General features: G+C 38.3%; 1 protein-coding gene across 5 annotated transcripts in view; it reads left to right on the forward strand.

Annotated features, from left to right (window-relative positions):
• Positions 1-18,443, forward strand: part of LVRN (laeverin) — a 71,879-nt gene that overhangs the window by 41,589 nt on the left and 11,847 nt on the right. For all 5 annotated transcript variants that reach the window (XR_011446622.1, XM_069597546.1, XM_070292483.1 and 2 more), the window contains exons 7-18: positions 2,663-2,806; positions 3,798-3,863; positions 3,957-4,022; positions 4,659-4,831; positions 6,402-6,478; positions 6,850-6,989; positions 9,218-9,273; positions 12,597-12,750; positions 14,244-14,338; positions 16,266-16,373; positions 17,564-17,731; positions 17,946-18,086. Coding sequence is in view for 4 of the 5 variants with exons in the window: in XM_069597546.1 (XP_069453647.1) it covers positions 2,663-2,806; positions 3,798-3,863; positions 3,957-4,022; positions 4,659-4,831; positions 6,402-6,478; positions 6,850-6,989; positions 9,218-9,273; positions 12,597-12,750; positions 14,244-14,338; positions 16,266-16,373; positions 17,564-17,731; positions 17,946-18,086 (1,388 nt within the window). In the remaining variant the exon portion in view is untranslated. The remainder of the gene's footprint in view (positions 1-2,662; positions 2,807-3,797; positions 3,864-3,956; positions 4,023-4,658; positions 4,832-6,401; positions 6,479-6,849; positions 6,990-9,217; positions 9,274-12,596; positions 12,751-14,243; positions 14,339-16,265; positions 16,374-17,563; positions 17,732-17,945; positions 18,087-18,443) is intronic.

The following is an 18,443-nucleotide window of genomic DNA, read 5'->3' on the forward strand; positions in this document are numbered from 1 at the left end:
CAAATTTCATGATAAATACTGTTACATTTCTTAGGATAATCACAGATTTGATAGAAATAGGTTTGTTTTCTGGGATCTCACAGCTTGCATGAAGAAAGAAATGGAAAGTGTACGGATTCACTTCATCCAATCATTATATGCAGTAGCTAGATAATGTTTTTTAAAAAGCTGATATTGCTTTTTACGTAGAGTTTCCCTTCCACAAGACCAGAACAGACTGGGACAAGCATCACCTTATGGAAGGCCCAGAGTAGAAAAACCGAGGAATGTTGAGTAAGAGGTGTTCGCCTCATTCATCAGTTATCTTGTGTGATTGGGAAGAAACCAAGAAGATTATATAAACCTTATGCTAGGCAGGCGCAAGAGAGACAGACAATCCATTCTGAAAGAAAAATATGGAAAAGGTTATGTGTACAAAGGTATTCATTAGTACTTTGTCTATAACAGAAAAAACAAAAAACAAAAAACGACTGGAAACAACTTAAACGCCTACCCAGTAGGGCAATGACTAAATCAGTTATAGTCCATCAACCTGAAGGGGTATTATGCAGCTGTGCATTTGTTTATTTTAGTGTTTTGCTTTTGCAAAAGTTGTATCTTCCCTGAGAGAATCATGATTAAGTTTGGGGTTATTTCTTTCCAATTTGTATTTGTTTCATTTATAATACAGCAGCCATTATTAGGAATAGTTATGAAGATAAGATAGCAAAATTTCTAAATGACTGTGATAATAAGTGAATGAACAAGATGAAAAGTTTTTACAACTGTAAGAATGAATAAATGGGGGAAAAGATTAGAAAGAGCTGGATTAACAGCATTCTAATGGGAGTTATTGCAGGGTGTGTACTTAACGGGTGTTTTTTATTTTTGCTGTTTTCTTCATTGGGTTTATATGAACACAGGAGTTGACAGTGCACACTCTCAAGAGCTCTTAGGTGTTAAATTAATAAAACCTATACTTAACGAGTAAGGTGGGACTTTATGCAGATGTCTCCTGTAAATCTTTGCTACGCAAAGTGTGGTTCTTGAGCTATATACCAACATCAGCATCACCTGTTCATTTAGTAGAAATACAGACCCCAGACTGTGGTCCAGTGGTTAAGTGTCCACGCTTCCACTGGAGCGGGCATGAGTTTCCATCCCTGGTCGGGGGAACTTTTAAGATCCTGCATGTCTCAAGGTGTTGCCAAAAAAAGCCCAACCCCAGCACAGACCAACTGAATTAGAATACAATTTGACAAGATCCCCAGGGGATCCTTATGGACAGTAAAGTTTGACCTGCATTTCTCTAAATGACAGGCTTTCTCATTTTGAGAAAAGCTCAGTTTGATGATAACGTAACCAAAGTATTCATAAATCTAAACATAATATGCTAACTAGAGAGGGTTGGTTGAAACATTGGCAGATGGCAGTGGGGCAGAGTTTGAAAGCTTATCTGACACAGTGGAGGGGTGAGGGAGTCAACCTGGAACTACAGAGAGAATGCCCTGCGAGCTGAGACTTCCCGTGGTTTCCAGGTGCTCGCCAGGGTATATCTCTGCCACCCCTGCGGCGTCTCCATGGCCCTTTCTTTATCTCTGTCTTTGCACGCACCTCTTAATTCTTTGGTCTTCCTTCTAGCTTTCCTTCCGAAAGAAATGACCCTTCTCATGTGACTAAGAGAGATCGAATCTTTCGGAGAGTTCTAGACCTTACTGAAATATAAATAACTGCCAGTTTCTCTGGTGGCTCAGAGGGTAAGGAATCTGCCTACAGTGCAGGAAACTGGGGTTTGATCCCTGGATAGCAAAGATCCCCTGGAGAAGGGGATGGCTGTTCACTCCAGTATTCTTGCATGGAGAATTCCATGGACAGAGGAGCCTGGCAGGCTGAAGTTCCATGGGGTTGCAAAGAGTCAGACATGACAGAATAACTAATACTTTTACAGTAAAAAAAGTTCCTAATGCATGAGCTATAAATTACATCATCCAGTTTGTAGATTTATTTTGATTTATTTCTAATAACTGATATTACTACATCATCATCACTGTGAATTTGTAAATTTGGCATTGCTTTTGGTTTATAAATGTCCATATAAGAGACTGGTAGATTTTAAGGGATTACTAATAAAGTTACCAATAAAACTCTAGAGGATTAAAACCACCTAGAAATGCCGTTCCCTGGAGGACCTGTCTGGATGGTCAGGGACCTCCTTACGTAAGGAATGTGTTGGGTTGGCCAAGAAGTTTGTTCCATCTTATGGAAAAGTCAAACAAACTTCTTGGCCAATCCAATAGATGGCTGTCTTGGAAACCACATTAACTTTTGTAATTGATTTTTCAAATTGAAATAAAAACGGAAAACAAATGGGAAGGAGGGTATCACAGAGTTTTGTTATTCAAGGACTCCTGACTTACTTGGCACACTGTAGCCCAAAGTGAAAGTGAAGTCACTCAGTCGTGTCCCACTCTTTGCGACCCCATGGACTGTAGCCTACCAGGCTTCTCCATCCATGGGATTTTCCAAGCAAGAGTACTGGAGTGCGTTGCCATTTAAGGGCTACTTCTCAATTATTGATTTCTTCCCCTCTTCAATGATAGCTTCTGAAAATATTTTAGGAACATTGAACTTCCTGTTTCTGTGATGCCTCAGAAGTTAGTGTGTCTCAATGTTTTCCTTTTAGAATGAGATCTTCTTTTTTAACATTTTACATGGTGCTCTCAGAGAAGATCACGCCCTGGTGTCTAGAGCCGTCTCCGTAAATGTGGAAAGCTTCACAGAAACCAATGAAATAAATGAGCTCTTTGACTTATTTACTTACAACAAGGTAAAACAGTTTTACATTTATATTCATGCTGCACTCTTGCAGAAAGCTACATAAGATGGGTTCTTTGGGTTCTAGACTAATGTGCTACTACACAATTTTGGTACAAAGACCTTAGATGGATTTCAGAAAATGTGGTTAAATCAGTTCTTATCTAGTAAATGTTAATCTATAACAGGTGCTCAATGCCATCTACCTTTTTTAATATAGACAGACAGCTGGATACTTTTAAGGTGAACTCCTCTGCCTGGTGGAAATTTGTTCCTGTGTCCCTGAAAGAAAAGCACACACCATAAAAGCTGTGTTATTCAGGAGCCTGACTGAGGACTCTAGCCCAGGAGACAGCCTCTGAGTATTCCGAGAAACTGTTGCAAAGAGATAAGGGAGGAGCCAGGATATAGCGGAAGGTTTGGTTTTGTGTTGTTCCTGGGAAAAACATCCGGTCAGGTATAAAAAGACGACTGCTAGTCCCAAGGAACATCCCAAGTGAATACTTTCAGTGCTTTTCTGTGTATGGAAGGATGCCAGAATCTGGGGTCATTGAAAATTTTCTTTAGATATGTATCTGAACTATCTTGGCATTCGTATATTCAAAACAAAGAATGCTTCCTAGTTTTCTCCATCCTGAATCCCCCCTGCCCGCCCCCTACACCACCCAGGGACATTGTCAGTAGGCAGCCACAGCGGCTAATTGCTGATCCTTGTAGAACTGGAACAACAGGCAACATTTATTTATTTATACCTGTCTTGTGAGTATCTCGATTTAAAAAGTTTTCTGTACCCTGAATTCTTATACGTAGGACATTTTCTCATCTTTTATCTATTAATTAGTGACAGTTTATTTTATTAGCACATTTTGGGTTAACCCAGACATTCAATTGAGGTATACGACGCAATGAGGAGCACAGCCCAAAATCTTGCATGCCAAAATGGAATGTGTCAGTATTTAGATACTGAATTTTGTTCAAATAATGGACAACTTCTTATGTCTTAGGGAGCGTCTCTGGCCCGGATGCTTTCTAGTTTCTTGAATGAGAAAATATTTATCAGGGCACTTAAGGTGAGTTTACAAAATTGTTGTTACCTAAAGACAGTAAACATGGATTGCTTTGGCAGGTTATTCATCTTAACCTTACCTTTTCTATTTTAACAGTCATATTTGGAGACTTTTTCTTACGCAAATGCGGAGCAAGATGATCTATGGAGACATTTTCAAATGGTAATTCTCACTCTCTGCCGTGTGTTTGCTGGGTTGGGCTATAAGATCGTGAGGCCACGTGTGTGTGCTGATGCCACAGGAAGACCACCTTCCCATGTCTGTGACACTCCTTTAAGTCAGAGGTTACTTCTTTAGTTTTCGCCACTGCATTTCCAGGCTTCCCTGGTGGCTCAGAAGGTAAAGAATCTGCTTGCAGTGCAGGAGACCTGGGTTCAGTCTCTGGGTTGGGAAGGTCCCCTGGAGAACGGAATGGACATCCACTCTAGTATTCTTACCTGGAAGATCCCATGGATGGAGGAGCCTGGTGGGCTACGGTCCACGGCGTTTTGAACACAACTGAGCGACTACTAACACACACACTATGTTTCCAGTGCCCAGAATAGAGCCTGCATGTATTAGATCCATAAAAATTGTGTTCTGTGATTGAATGAATGAGTGAAAGGATGAACTAAGGAACCACTCATATATACAGAGATGAACAGAATTAAATTTGGTCCAGAAATTCCCCACTGGGTTTTACTCTATAAATGAGAAATACAATTGCTATTATTGATAGTTTCTTTTAGGAGTTGGCTACCTCAAAAGATTTGGATGGTGAGTAACCGCTTTTGTGATGATTTTTTTTAAAAAAAACAGGCCATAGATGACCAGAGTAAAATTCTTTTGCCAGCAACAGTAAAAAGCATCATGGACAGTTGGACACACCAGAGTGGTTTTCCAGTTATCACCTTAAATGTATCCACGGGCGTCATGAAACAGGAGCCATTTTATCTCGGAAAGGTTAAAAATCAGACTCTTCTAACCCACAAGTAGGTAGATTTGCTCCTGTCTTCACCTTCCTTGGGGTTGAGCTCTGATCAAAAGGAAACCAGCCTATGGATGAGGACGCATAACTCCCACTGGATACACACCCCTCCATGAGATGACTTGGGGATGGTGACGCGGTGCTCCATGCCGGATGCCACTGTGTGCTAGGACGGGGCAGAGCCCTGAGGTCCTGAGCAAGGCCAGAGACCTGCCTTAGGGATTCTTGCAGTGTTCCTCCCCTGGGATTTAGGGCCACAGCCACAACCAGAGCTTTGAGTGCTAGGCATTCTTTTCTGTCGTTTAGACAGAGGTAATGAATTACTCAGAATCCTGTGTGAAAGCCAGTGAAATAGAATCTGAGTGGCCTTATGTTAATTAAGAGAAAAGGGGATATGGTTGCCAGGTCGTCTTCCCTGCTCTAGAAATGGAACTGAATGGTGACTATATCCTTGAGGAATAATTCTATGCATGTATGCCCACACATGAACGTGTGCTTTTGTAACCATACGTAAAATGTTAGAGTTATAGATCCCAAATTCAAACCTTAATCTTATTTAAAATCTGAGTTTCAGTTTCCTTATCTATGAAGCAAATGCAATAATACAAACCCCAGGGGATTATTGTAGAAGTGAAATGAGATAGTAAGTATACTGTGGCTTAGCATTCATCACTTTCTCCTTCCGTTTCCTTTTCTTTCTTAACTTATTAGGTAGTTTTCAACTGTTTTTGATAAAGGGTTTGATTCTCAGATCACATTGTATTAAGTATAAGCACAAATGAGTAATTTATTTTCATGTACCATCACCCAGAAGTTTCAGGTTGTCCCACTCTTTCTTTAAAACTCCAGGGGAGGAAATAGACCTGCAGGTCCCTTCTCCCTGTGACATTTCATGACTTTTGAGAAGAGGTGGCCTTAGCTATCATATGAACAAAGACTCTCAGTTCAAAGTCTGAGAAGCCAGACGTGCGAGCACTTGAGCAAGATTGGAAATATTGTCTAAATTCCGAGTAATGTGTGTCTTCAGATGACTAATGTCCCCCTCGTGGTCAATGACTTCATCCAGGTCACATCCACCAACACGGGAGGAGTGCCAGCATTCAGTGAATATGAATAATCTGGCTGATTGCTGTTCACTTTTCGAACTGGGAGACAACTTGAGGTGGAAAAGCATTTTGAAATGTTTGTCATGCTTTTTCTTCTTAAATGATTATTCAGTTTTCTTGGCACAGATAGCTTGGGTATGTCTGCAGCATTTGAATGACCCCTGAGTAAGGCCAGATGGCTATAATTGAATATAAACAGGCCTTGAAAATTTCAGATACAGGAGAACCTTAGAAGCTACCCTGAGTTGCAAGAAGAAGCAAATCTGTGAGGCACAAGAGAATAAATAAATAGCCAAAGCTGGCTTGTAAAACAGCAGTGAATAATTCTAAGAGCAAAGTCCTGTATATCCACAAGGAATGACTGAAGAATTTGAGTTCTTTTATTTTATCATCTTATTTAATATTGGCTCAAAGCTTTTATTCTTATGTGTGAACAATAACTGAAGTTTCCACTTTTTTTCCAAAAAGTGACACATGGATTATACCTGTTCTTTGGATAAAGAATGGAACTACACAGTCTTTAGTCTGGCTAGATAAAAGCAGCAGTAAGTAACAAATTTTTAAAAATACCTTCACATATATATGCAAATATATGTGTGTATATATGTATATATATACACCCCACACACATATATATAAAAGCAGAGAATAAAATATTAAAATGTCTAGCTTTTGAATAGCTTATTTAAAACTAAAATATTATATCATTCTTGTTGAACATAGAGCTTTAAAGAAACATTTCTAATCAAAAGACATTGTATGTGAAAAAATATATGGTAAGATCAATACATATTTTGGAATATCTTTACTTTTTGTTTTACTGGATTGCTGTTTAGAATTAAGAGGGCAAAGTAAAACATGTAGTGAAATATTTTTAAAATGTACCAGTTCAAACTGTTCATGTACTTCTTTGCAGAAGTATTTCCTGAAATGCAAATTTCAGATTCTGATCATGACTGGGTGATATTAAATTTGAATATGACTGGATACTATAGAGTTAACTATGATGAATTAGGTTGGAAGAAATTAAATCAACAGCTTGAAAAAGATCCTAAGGTAAGTTTTATTTTTATACCTTTTATTGACTATTGTTAATACTGTACTCTCTAGAATTTATAGGCTGAGCTTTTATTAACCTGACTGGTGGGAACCTGACCCCTTTGCCACCCCTCATACCAAGGCATGCTGGATTTTTTTTTTCTTAGAAAAAAGAGGTTTTGGTTGAATGTATTGTGTTTTTGAACATTTCTCTCACTTTTCCACAGTAATTTTGCCTTTCTAAGTGAAAATCAAAATAATTTCCAGTTAACTGTTAACTTTGTGATCTTAGGCAAGTTACTTAAATGTTCTGCTTCAATTTCTTCACTTTAAAATGGGCATAATATCGTATCTTTCTTATTCCTTATGAGAATTAGAGGTAATGTAAGTAAACGAATTGTCTAGGGACTTTCTCAGTAGTCCAGCGGTTAAGACACTATACTCCCAATGCAGGGGACACAGGTTCAATCCCTGGTCAGGGACTAAGATTCCCCCGTGCCACCTGGTGTGGCCAAAACAAAAAACTTTCTAAGCCCATAATAGGTGCCAGTACATAAATGCTAGAAAATGTTAATTGTCTAAAAATTGTATTTTCATCTTCTGGCCAAGGAGATAATTTAATTCACAAGATAGCAATAATAATCCAATATCACTTTAAATTGTCAAATAACTAAATTATTATACAATATATAAAAATTAAAATATTGGCTAGCTCTTCTCAGTCAGACTTGATTTGGTTGAATTAAACCAAATCTCCATTAGTGGAGATGGATGCTGGCTTAGAAGTCTGTAGAGTTGGCTCTGCTGTGAAATCTGGGGCAGCTCATTTAGACTCCATTTGTAAAACTAGTGTGTTGAACTAAAAGATGTCTTAGGTGTCTCTGTCATCAGAATTTCTGTGAGTCGCCCAGTGAGTCTGGCAAAAGAGGCAGTGCACAGAGCTGGCCGAGCTTGGCTTCTGGGTCAGATCAACTTGCGTTCATACTTTTGAGCATCATTTACCAGATGTGTGACCTTGGGTCTCTTATTTAGCCACTCATGCCTTGGATTCCTTGTCTGTATAATAATGGGTATAATGGACCAATGTTACAAGCTTGTTGTGAAGAGTAAATAAGATGATGTATGTATGATGTTTAACAGAAGCCTAACCCTATTCAGGCATTTAGAATGTGATCAGTAATTTTAAAAGATTTATCATTGGGCTTTTGAATAAAGTTACAAAAACCAGCTGTAGAAATACTTTATTCAAAAATCTTTTTCAGAGTAGCTAAAATTTTTTAAATTTCTAAGGGCAGTCTTAGCTGTGGAAACACTAGGTCATGCCATTATAGCAATGATTTCTTGAAGCCCTTGTAGATTTTACTTACTGAAAACCTGAAATCAGTTATTCCTACAACATAATTGCTGAGCAAACAAAACATTTCTACTATTAATATTAATCTAGAAAATGTAAGTATTATTATTACTGCCAGAAAAGATATGTGACTACTGCCAAGGAAAGAATTAAGCTTGGCTTGTTCAGATGCTCAGAGGGATGCTGTGAAGATAAATCTTCTGAGACCACATATATATACTTGGCGGGGGTGGGGGGTGGGGTGCTGCTGTTGAAGGAATGCTGTAGGAAACCTGGGGACTCTTGGGACACAAGCTGAGATAGTCTTGTGGCCTCGAAGTGCCGGGGGGTTCAAACAGGAGCGTGAGAAGCTAGGCTGGCAGTTGACTCCTTTTCAGGATTTTCAGGATTCAGAGGGCTCTGTTGGTGGTGCTGTGTTGAATTACTAAACTCTTGAGAAGAGAGATACCACTGAAAAGAGCACCTCAGCAGTGCCAAAATAGTGCTAAGTAATATTTATTTAAGGCTTTCTATGCCAAAAAGTCCCCTGACAACAATTTGGACATTGTGATACAATTAATGTATACTTTTTGTTTCGGAGAGGCCCCTTAAACTTGGCTTCCTGTTTTATTTTTTAATATGCTGTTTTTCACAGAGTATTTTGGCAGAACTCTCAGCCATATTGAAGCCATATGATTGATGTCCAAAGGGATCGCTTATCAAAAGCAGATGTATAATAAATAAATTATGGAAATTATCCCTAGAAATGATCATTTCTCTGTACATGAGATAATGCACATGAAAGTGCTTTGTAAGCAGCAATGATCTTGAAATGTTGTTATTATTTTGAAAGTTATTTTTCTACTAAAAATGTTCTCATCTTTTCCTGAGCGTTTTTGGATCTCATCTGCAGGCTATTCCTGTTATTCATAGACTTCAGCTGGTTGATGATGCCTTTTCCTTGTCTAAGTGAGTATATTTTCTTCTCTCGTCATTTAACAGTGTAGCTTGAGAAATTTACAAAAATAATAACCTCATCCCTACGAAGCTGGCTCTTTAGTTTATACAAGCCTTAACTTATTAAGATTAGGGTCAAATTCTGTGGTTATTATGAAATTTTATGATATAAAATTTGCTGGACAACATGAATGGACCTAGAGAGTGTAATTTTGAGTGAGACTGAGAAGAAATATCATATTACATCCCTTACATGTGGAATCTAAAAAGAAATGATACAAATGAACTTACTTACAAAACAGAAAGAGACTCAAGGACCTAGAGAAAGAACTTAACGGTTGCCAAGGGGAAGGATGAGGGGAAGAGATAACGGCGTTCGGCACGCACATGTACACATTGCTGTATTTAAAATAGGTAACCAACAAGGTCCTACTGCATAGCACATGGAACTCTGATCAGTGTCATGTGGCAGCCTGGATGGAATGGAGTTTGGAGGACCTAGGATACATGTATATGTATGGCTGAATCCCTTTGCTGTCCATCTGGAACTATCACAACGTTGTTAACTGGCTATACGTCAATACAAAAGAAAGGGTTTAAAATTTTTTTAAAGTTGATGGAATATGCAACAACATGGATGATCCTTGAGGACATTACGTTATGTGAAATAAACCAGTCACAGGAAGACAAGCACTGTATGTTTCCATTTATATGAGCTACTTAGAGTGGTGAGAATCTCAGACAGAAAAAGAGTGGTGATTGCCGAGGACTGGGGCGGGAGGGTGGGGGGCATGGGGAGACCCTGTTTAAGGGGTGCAGAGGTGCAGTTTCACAAGATGAGAAGAGTTCTCTAGATGGCTAGTGATGACAGTTGGACATTATAAATGTACTTTTAAAAAATTTTATTGGAGAACAGTTGATTCACAGTGTTAGTTTCTGCCGTGCAGCAAAGTAAATCAGTTTTACATATGAATGTATTTAATACCAGGGAACTGTACACTTTAAAGTGGTTAGGAAGACAAACTTTATGTTATGTGTATTTTGCAGCAATAAACAATTTTTAAAAAGACAATTCAAAAAGGTCATCATCAGGAAAGAGCAATAACATCTACTACAAATAAAAATGAAAGCCGCAGGATACAATATTTTTTATAACAATTTGACAAGAAGGAATAGATGTTCTTTGTCAAGTCAAAATTTGGTGGTTAATTATATGAAAGTCCCATGTATTTTCGATTAGATTAACTTTGGTAAAATAAGATTTAAACTGATCATGGAGAAATTTTGAAAGGCTCTTAAGGGAGCAGCAAAGAAAATTTAAAGTTTTAAAGGGAACTCCTGAGGGGAAGGGAGGGATAGACTGGAGTTTGAGATTGACATGTACACACTGCTATATTTAAAATAAAATAAAATGCCTTTCTGTGATAAAAAAAAGGGGGGGAAGCCCTTAAAGGAAAACCTTTAGAAGGATGCAGTAGAGATGATGTAAATAGGAAAAAGTAATAGTGTTTAAATATTTATAGGATTATTACAAAAGGTATAAGAATCATCATTTTAAAATCTAGATCGAGTGAAAACTTAGGTAACATACATGGAGTTCAGACTTGGATTTGTAAAGACTGTTAATGTTCAAATGGATAAATTTAGGAAGATTATGAAAGATATTTTCATATCATTCTAAGATATTGGAAGTTAAGGAAATAAAGTAACTGATTTATCCAAAATAAAGAGTTTCTGGAAATAAATAGACTACCAATTAGGACTTTGAGTGATTTTTGCTACCCAAAGCTAATGCCTGTATATATAATTTTAATGAGCCTATATTCTAATGTATTACAGAATTATTGATTTCATTGATAGTGGATTTACTCTACTGCTAAGTTTCTAACCAGGGAAATGAATGTATGTTTAGAATTTAAATTTTTAGACAGTAAAGTTAAGGAGTACACATAATAAATTATCCAGGGTATTCTCTCTTTGCTTCACCTGTTGTATTTCTTGAATGAATGTCTGCCTATTTTATCCCTCCTTTTTTTTCCTACTTTTCCCCTCTTGACGTAGAGCACATTTCCCCACCCCCTGCTTCACTGAAGCATTTCTCTGAGATCACCATGAGTTTGGTGTTGTTAACCACACCCTCCTGCAAACCTCTTGTTTGACTTCCTGAGACTGCAGTGTGCAAATGTGGTTCCCCTCCAGTATCTGACTTCTTTTTCCAGCTGCCCTGAGCATCTTTAAGGCCAGTCATGCTTATGTTATTTTCTTCTATCTTTCCTCTGAGTAATTCTTGCCTTCTTATGGTTTCAGTGGTCATTTTATTATGTATATGTACAGTGCCCACCAGATATAAGGTATTCAATAAATGTTTGTAAAGGATATGTTGATGACTTCTAAATCTATGTATTTACTTGTCTTCTCCTGTCTTCTGTTCATCCTGAGGTTATTTAAATTCAGTACCCAAAGTGCTGAACTTTATTTTGGCCTCTAAATTGCTACTATCAATCTCTCTTTGTCAAAGGTACTACTATTCTTCCCATCTCCCCCACTTGAAACATTAGAGATATCCTTGACCCTCCTGTCTCTCTCCATCTCTCATCCAGTCACTGTGTCTTATCTATTCATTCTGGGGATCTGGGGAATGTCTTTTGGATTCTCACCTCACTCATCACCTTCATTGTTTCCTTGCTAAGTCAAATTTGCATCACCTTTTGCCTGGCCTGTCACCTTAGCTTCTAGCTGTTAGTCCTTTAAGAATTCTGTTCTGTCTTCTGCAGCACAAACTGAAACAAAGTTTTAAGGCATCAGTTTCATGATGTTACCCTGATTGTTTAAATACCTTCCCACCAAATGTAAATTCTTTATCCTGATAGTCAACCCTCTCCACACTTTTGACTACCTATTAGTCCCCATCTCTCAGTACACACCGAAGAAATTCCCTGCCTTGGTTAAGTCGGTCTGCCATGAACCCCCTCTTTGTCCTAACTGCCTTCCTCTATCTTTCTGCTTATTCCAGTCCTATTCTTCCTTCATTCTTTTTTCAAGTTCCTCCTCCAGAAAGCCTTCCCTGTCCCTCCCATCACATACCTATATTTTTCTTCTTTGCTACTTCATTGTATTCATTGACCTTGAATCTATCAAATTGAAGTGGAGAGCCTGTCAACATTGCTTGGGTTCCACCGTATCAACGAGGTGGGACCTTTGCCCTCTAGCTTCTTGGTTTCATATACCTTCTTGGAATCAGGCACTGAATCGTGTAACAGACATGGAAAGTGTGCAGATCATTTAGCAAAGAAAGGCTTTTTTGAATCTTTGTTGTTTTTTTAAAAACCAAACAGAAACGATTATATCGAAATTGAAACAGCACTTGATTTAACCAAGTACCTTGCTGAAGAAGATGAAATCATAGTGTGGCATGCAGTTTTGATGAACCTAGTAACCAGGGATCTTGTTTCTGATGGGAACAACTATGAAATATATCCATTGTTAAAGGTAAATTCATTCTTTGTGAGATGGTTTTTAAAAATAATTCTTTCGTTTCATCTTCCTTCCATATTTTAGGTAGCACCTGTGAAACTAGTCTTTCCCCAAATAAGAGCCTGTTAGTTCTGTATATATTCATTTTCTTAGGAATAGTTGCTTATTCTTAAAAGAAAATACCTTGGTCATAGATCTGCCCTGGGAGATGTATGTGAGAGAAGGTACTGTGTTCTTGCTGAGGTGTCAGTGTGTCTTAAGAAACCAGAAGTGGATGGAAGCGATATACTTTTCTTTTTTATATAAAGAAAGGATAGTGTCTATTAACAACTGTTTTCCTAAAAGATTATTGGTAAACAGAATGACTTTTCACAGTTCTATATCCACAATTTATATACTCTGATTTATAGGGCCAGCCCTTGAAACCAGAGAGCCATGTTCTAGAAAAGTAGATATTTTGAAGCTGCTTTTGATATTGGGAAGAGAGCTGTGGAAATCAGAGTCAATGAATGAAGAAATGACTGTGCCAGCTTGTCCTTATAAAAGGGGAAAATAGCATCAATAAAACAGGAAGTTTCCGTTATTAGGTCTTTAACAGTGATCCGGTGATCATAAGATAGATAGCATAGGAAAAGCCTAAGCTTGGGTGCAGCCCCTCGGAGATTTGGGGACCACACGCAAAATAGCAGGTGTGTTAGGTAAGGATTTCAGGTGAGTTTCCAGGGCCATCTGAGAGCAAAATCACAAGCACCTTGGAGTTCCAGACTTTCTTTGATCTAGTGTCTAAAGTGCTGATGTAAATGTGCTTGAATGTGGGCATAGTGACCAATAGGATGTCTGTGGGATGTCTGTGGGGTTGAGGTGGCTCACTGAAGACATCTGATCTTGGACGGTGAGTAAAGAAGTAAAAGCTTACACTTATTTTTTTTGTTGTTTTTAAAGAATTTCAATGAATAATACTGTTCTGAGGGATGTAAATATATGACTGTAAAAATGCTGTTATTTACCAGCCAATAGCTCAGTTGAAGAAATCTTATTTTGCATCCAGGGTTTACATTTGTCCAAGGCATAAATCAGTGTTCCTTGTTTTCATATATACACATATATGTGTGTGTGTGTGTGTGTGTATATATACACACTAAGCATGAAAGTTTGAAAGTTTCAAGGTAGAACATTTGTCTTATATTTTTTCCCCTTTTCTCCCTCTATTTTAAAGACAACTAGAAATTTTGGGGTGATAGCAGTGAGACTGGCTAATACTGATTAAGCTCCTACTCTGTGCCAGGCACTGTGCTTACACAGATCATGTTGTTTACGTATCACTTTCTTATGAAGAAAGTGAACCTAAAATGTTAAAAAAAAATCAATTAAACATTTAGTAACAAATGAAGTTTATTTCTGAAGAAATATCTGTCACCTCTCTGTTAATGTCTTTTCAGACAAGGGAAAAGCAGTGCAAATTGAGTGTTGTGAGCAGAACTAACTAATATTCTCTTTATTGTTTATAGAAGTATCTGTTGAAGAGACTTATCTCAATATGGAATACTTACTCAACCACGATTCGTGAAAATGTGACAGCTTTGCAGGAGGACTATTTAGCTCTGTATGTACTTTCTGAACAGTGACTATTGAATTAAATGATTCTTATTAATGGACAGGTTTCCAGATTCATAAAATAAGATCCTAATAGTTAACGATTCACTGAGAGATTTGTGTGCAATTTGAGAATAGTAGCTTTGAGATTGGTGAGCTACATACATCTTAATGGGAAATAGTAGTTAGGGATCTTAATTTACCTGCAAAGCACATACGGGTACACACAGGAGTTTATAGCTTTATATTCTCAACTATTATGCTCCAGGTTGAAATCTTAAGTAAGTTGTACTTTTGGTGAAAAGTTGTGCTAAGCAAAACCAGCTGGTACAAATGAAGGGTATCGGAAGGCCACAGAAGAAAACATTCCACTCTGTGTATTATTGATGAAACAGGGAAAAGTTCTATTATGTGTGTCAAATAGAAATTCTAACATTATGCAAATATGATGAGGGAGGTTGATGACTAGTGATCAAATCATCAAACATCATACAGTGACCTGTATCAATCATCGGTGTGTGAGCATGAGCAAGTGTTGTGAATGACATTGGTTTGGTGGGGGAGTAAGCCATAATGCTAGTCTGGGAAGGGGGTGAAAGGCAAGACAGGGCTGCAGGACCCTGTGACAGAAGGTAGGCTGGGCTTCCAGATTTGAAGAGGGGATTTGTGATCAACAATGAACGGTGCAGGAATTCCATCTACAGCTCTAGTCAATATCAGGCTGAAGTCAGTTAAACCAAGCAAAAAATACAAACTACACAAAAGGTGATTATTCTCTCTCACGAGTTCCCTTCTAAAAGGGGAGAGATTTTAGCCTAGAGAGTGTGACTAGAAGGACATGGCGTTGGATTTCCAGATGGATGGAAGACAGGGGGAGCTGGAATGGAGAGTGGATAGGCAAGTGGATAGGTGAGCAGAAAGGCCCAACCAGGCAGCACCTTTGTTAACCAGCTGTGGCCTTGGCTCTCCTACACTGGCCTGAAATGACCTGTTTTTTGTAGCATCCTGGGGCCAACCTCGGGAGTTAGATTGTGCTTCCAGAGAATTCCTTCTTGCTGCTGCCAGCTTGGGAAGGGTGGAGAGAGGAGTGAATGTGTAGTGAGTGGTCAGAGCTGTCTCTCAGAAGCCTTCCACCCCTGTCTTACTACTACTGCTTATCAGAAGGTCAGGCCAGGCAGAGAGCAAACCAGAGGGAGGGTGGAACAAAGGAGATTTGGCTCTTGTATTTTCTGGAAAACTTCTGACCCTTCTGAGTTCCTTTACCTCTGACTCCAAACTGCAGAGTGTGAGGAGTCACACGTCACACTTACCTGGATTTATCATTGTTCCTCTCCATGTTCTTTTGAACCTACTTTCTTTGCAATCGTAACACATACCTCTGCTCAACTATAAAAACAAAACAGAAGCCTCCGTTCCTTTTCTGGGGATGACATTAATAGCTAGGAGGGGCAGAGGGAAAAATGGAAGCTGAAACGAGGGAAGGCATAGCATCAGAGGAGAGAAATAAACCATTCCCTCTGTTTTCATGTGTAGAGAAAGAACTTTATTTTTAAGTGTATTATATCAGGTACTCTAAAGTCATTTTCTAAAATCTGTAAGCCAATTGTTGTATGAGAGAGAAAAAATAAATTGATAACAGATGTGGTGTGCGTGTACACCATGTGTGTTTGAGGGAGATGAAGGATGGCAGTAATTTATTTCATACCTTCAGAAAAATACCAGTCTGAGAGCTTATTTGGTGCCTGAGAGCGTCTCAGCAAATATTTCCCTGAACCTTAAATATAGTTGCCATCCACAAAGGCTATTTTTTAACAAACCTGATATTATTGGAAGGATGTTTTTAAAATACCCATCTTTTTATGAAACACATATTTTTGGAAGCAGAAAAATATAAATGTAGTAATGAAAAATAAATGTTCTTTGACTTTTCCTTCAAGAATATTACTGGAAAAAGTTTTTGGAACTGCATGTTGGTTGGGTCTTGAGGACTGTCTTCAGCTGTCCAGAGAACTCTTCAGAAACTGGATGAACCATCCAGAGAATGAGTAAGAGTCATATTATAATTGCTCTTCTTTTTGCCCTCTTTCAGCACCAACAGTGTCTCTCAATGTTTGATGCTTTTACTCTGGAAAGGAACATTTTGTTTTTACTTACATAATCTCTTTCTCTTTTTATTTTTTTTTCAAATATCCTTTAAAAACAGATACACACACAGAATTGTCTCATGAAGGTCTGTGCATAACAATCAATTCAGTCCAGTCACTCAGTTGTGTCTGACTCTTTGCGACCCCGTGGACTGTAGAACGCCAGGCCTCCCTGTTCTTCACCAACCCCCGGAGCTTGCTCAAACTCATGTCCATTGAGTCAGTGATGCCGTCCAACCATCTCATCCTCTGTCGGCCCCTTCTCCTCCTGCCCCCAATCCCTCACAGCATCAGGGTCTTTTCAAATGAGTCAGTTCTTCGCATCAGGTGGCCAAAGTATTGGAGTTTCAGCTTCAGCATCAGTCCTTCCAATGAATATCAGGACTGATTTCCTTTAGGATAGACTGGTTGGATCTCCTTGCAGTCCAAGGGACTCTCAAGAGTCTTCTCTAATACCATAGTTCAAAATAGATCAGAATTTATACACTGAATTCTCACCCAGGACCTCTCATTACCAGTACATTCCCTAATAAGCACCTGTGCTTATTTAGGTTGTACTTTATGGTTATTTATTCATACATATAAAAGTGCATCTCTAAGTTTTCAGCTTCATTGACAGCTGAGACCAATACTCAGTCATTTTGGTGTCATTATAGTACCTTGAATATATGCCCTCAGATGGACTCTTAGAAAAGGTGATAATAATATATGAAATCAAACAGAATTATCAACATACACTGTTTGTACTATTCTAATTTGTTTCTCCCTCAAATCTCCTTAGTTTCTAAACTAATTTGATGACTTCAAGATATTAGTGTGAGTGACAGTTTTCACAGTTGCTTTTCTAGATTCCAGCTTTTGATATTCATATCTGAGATGGCGGACATTTTTCTAGATTTATACTTCAGTGTTCTTGCCTGGAGAATCCCGAGGACGGCGGAGCCTGGTGGGCTGCCGTCTATGGGGTCGCACAGAGTTGAACACGACTGAAGTGACTTAGCAGCAGCAGCATAGGTCTAAATATGTGACAACCTAGATTAACATGTAACTTAACTGCTATGAAAAATATCATTGCATGTTGTGTCTTACAGAATACCTAATCCAATTAAAAATGTTATTTTATGTTATGGCATTGCTTTGGGAAATGATAAAGAATGGGATTTTTTGTTAAAAATCTACAATAATAACACAAAGGAAGAAGAAAGGATTCAACTTGCTTACGCAATGAGCTGCAGTAAAGATCCATGGATACTTAACAGGTGATTATTGTAACTTAACTTGAAAAAGTTCTTGGTGGAGGAATGCAATTAATAAACTAAAGGGAGAAAAACAGACATGAGCTAATGTAAGAATTAATATGAAACATATTTATGCACCACTAACTTAGAACCATATGGGATTTTTAACTCCACTTATATTCTTTCTATTGAATAATTTTTACATATTTATTTTCTGCCAAACACACTTTTGCAGATATATGGACTACGCCATCACTGTGTCTCCTTTTGCTTTTAATGAAACAAATGTCATCGAGGCTGTTGCAGAAGCATCTGAAGTTGGCCGATATGTTGCAAAGGACTTTTTAATCAACAATTGGCAAGCTGTGAGCAAAAGGTGAGGGGGAAATGTGAAACCACCCTTTTCTTCATGTCTTCCAGCTGGTGAATGGCTCAGGTTTAGTCTGGCCAGGTCCCTAAAGGCCTTCACGTTGCCTAGAAAATCGGTTATTTTTCCTGCATTTAGTCTCACCACACACCAGCTTCGTGGAAGATAAGATCACTTATCCTTGGTTTTGGCTTTCTTTGTGAATGTAGTTTTGCATGAGATATTTATCTACCTCAGTTTCCCCATTTTGCCCACTAAGAATCTTGTCTTCAGAGACACAGATTAGAGTAAGTCGTGTGTTTTGGTATGAGTGTACACTTTTCATTTTGTTTTGTGAAATACATCGCCGTATCTTTAAGAAACAAC

Source organism: Ovis canadensis, chromosome 7 (genome assembly GCF_042477335.2).
Source record: "Ovis canadensis isolate MfBH-ARS-UI-01 breed Bighorn chromosome 7, ARS-UI_OviCan_v2, whole genome shotgun sequence".
Classification (NCBI taxonomy): Eukaryota; Metazoa; Chordata; class Mammalia; order Artiodactyla; family Bovidae; genus Ovis; species Ovis canadensis.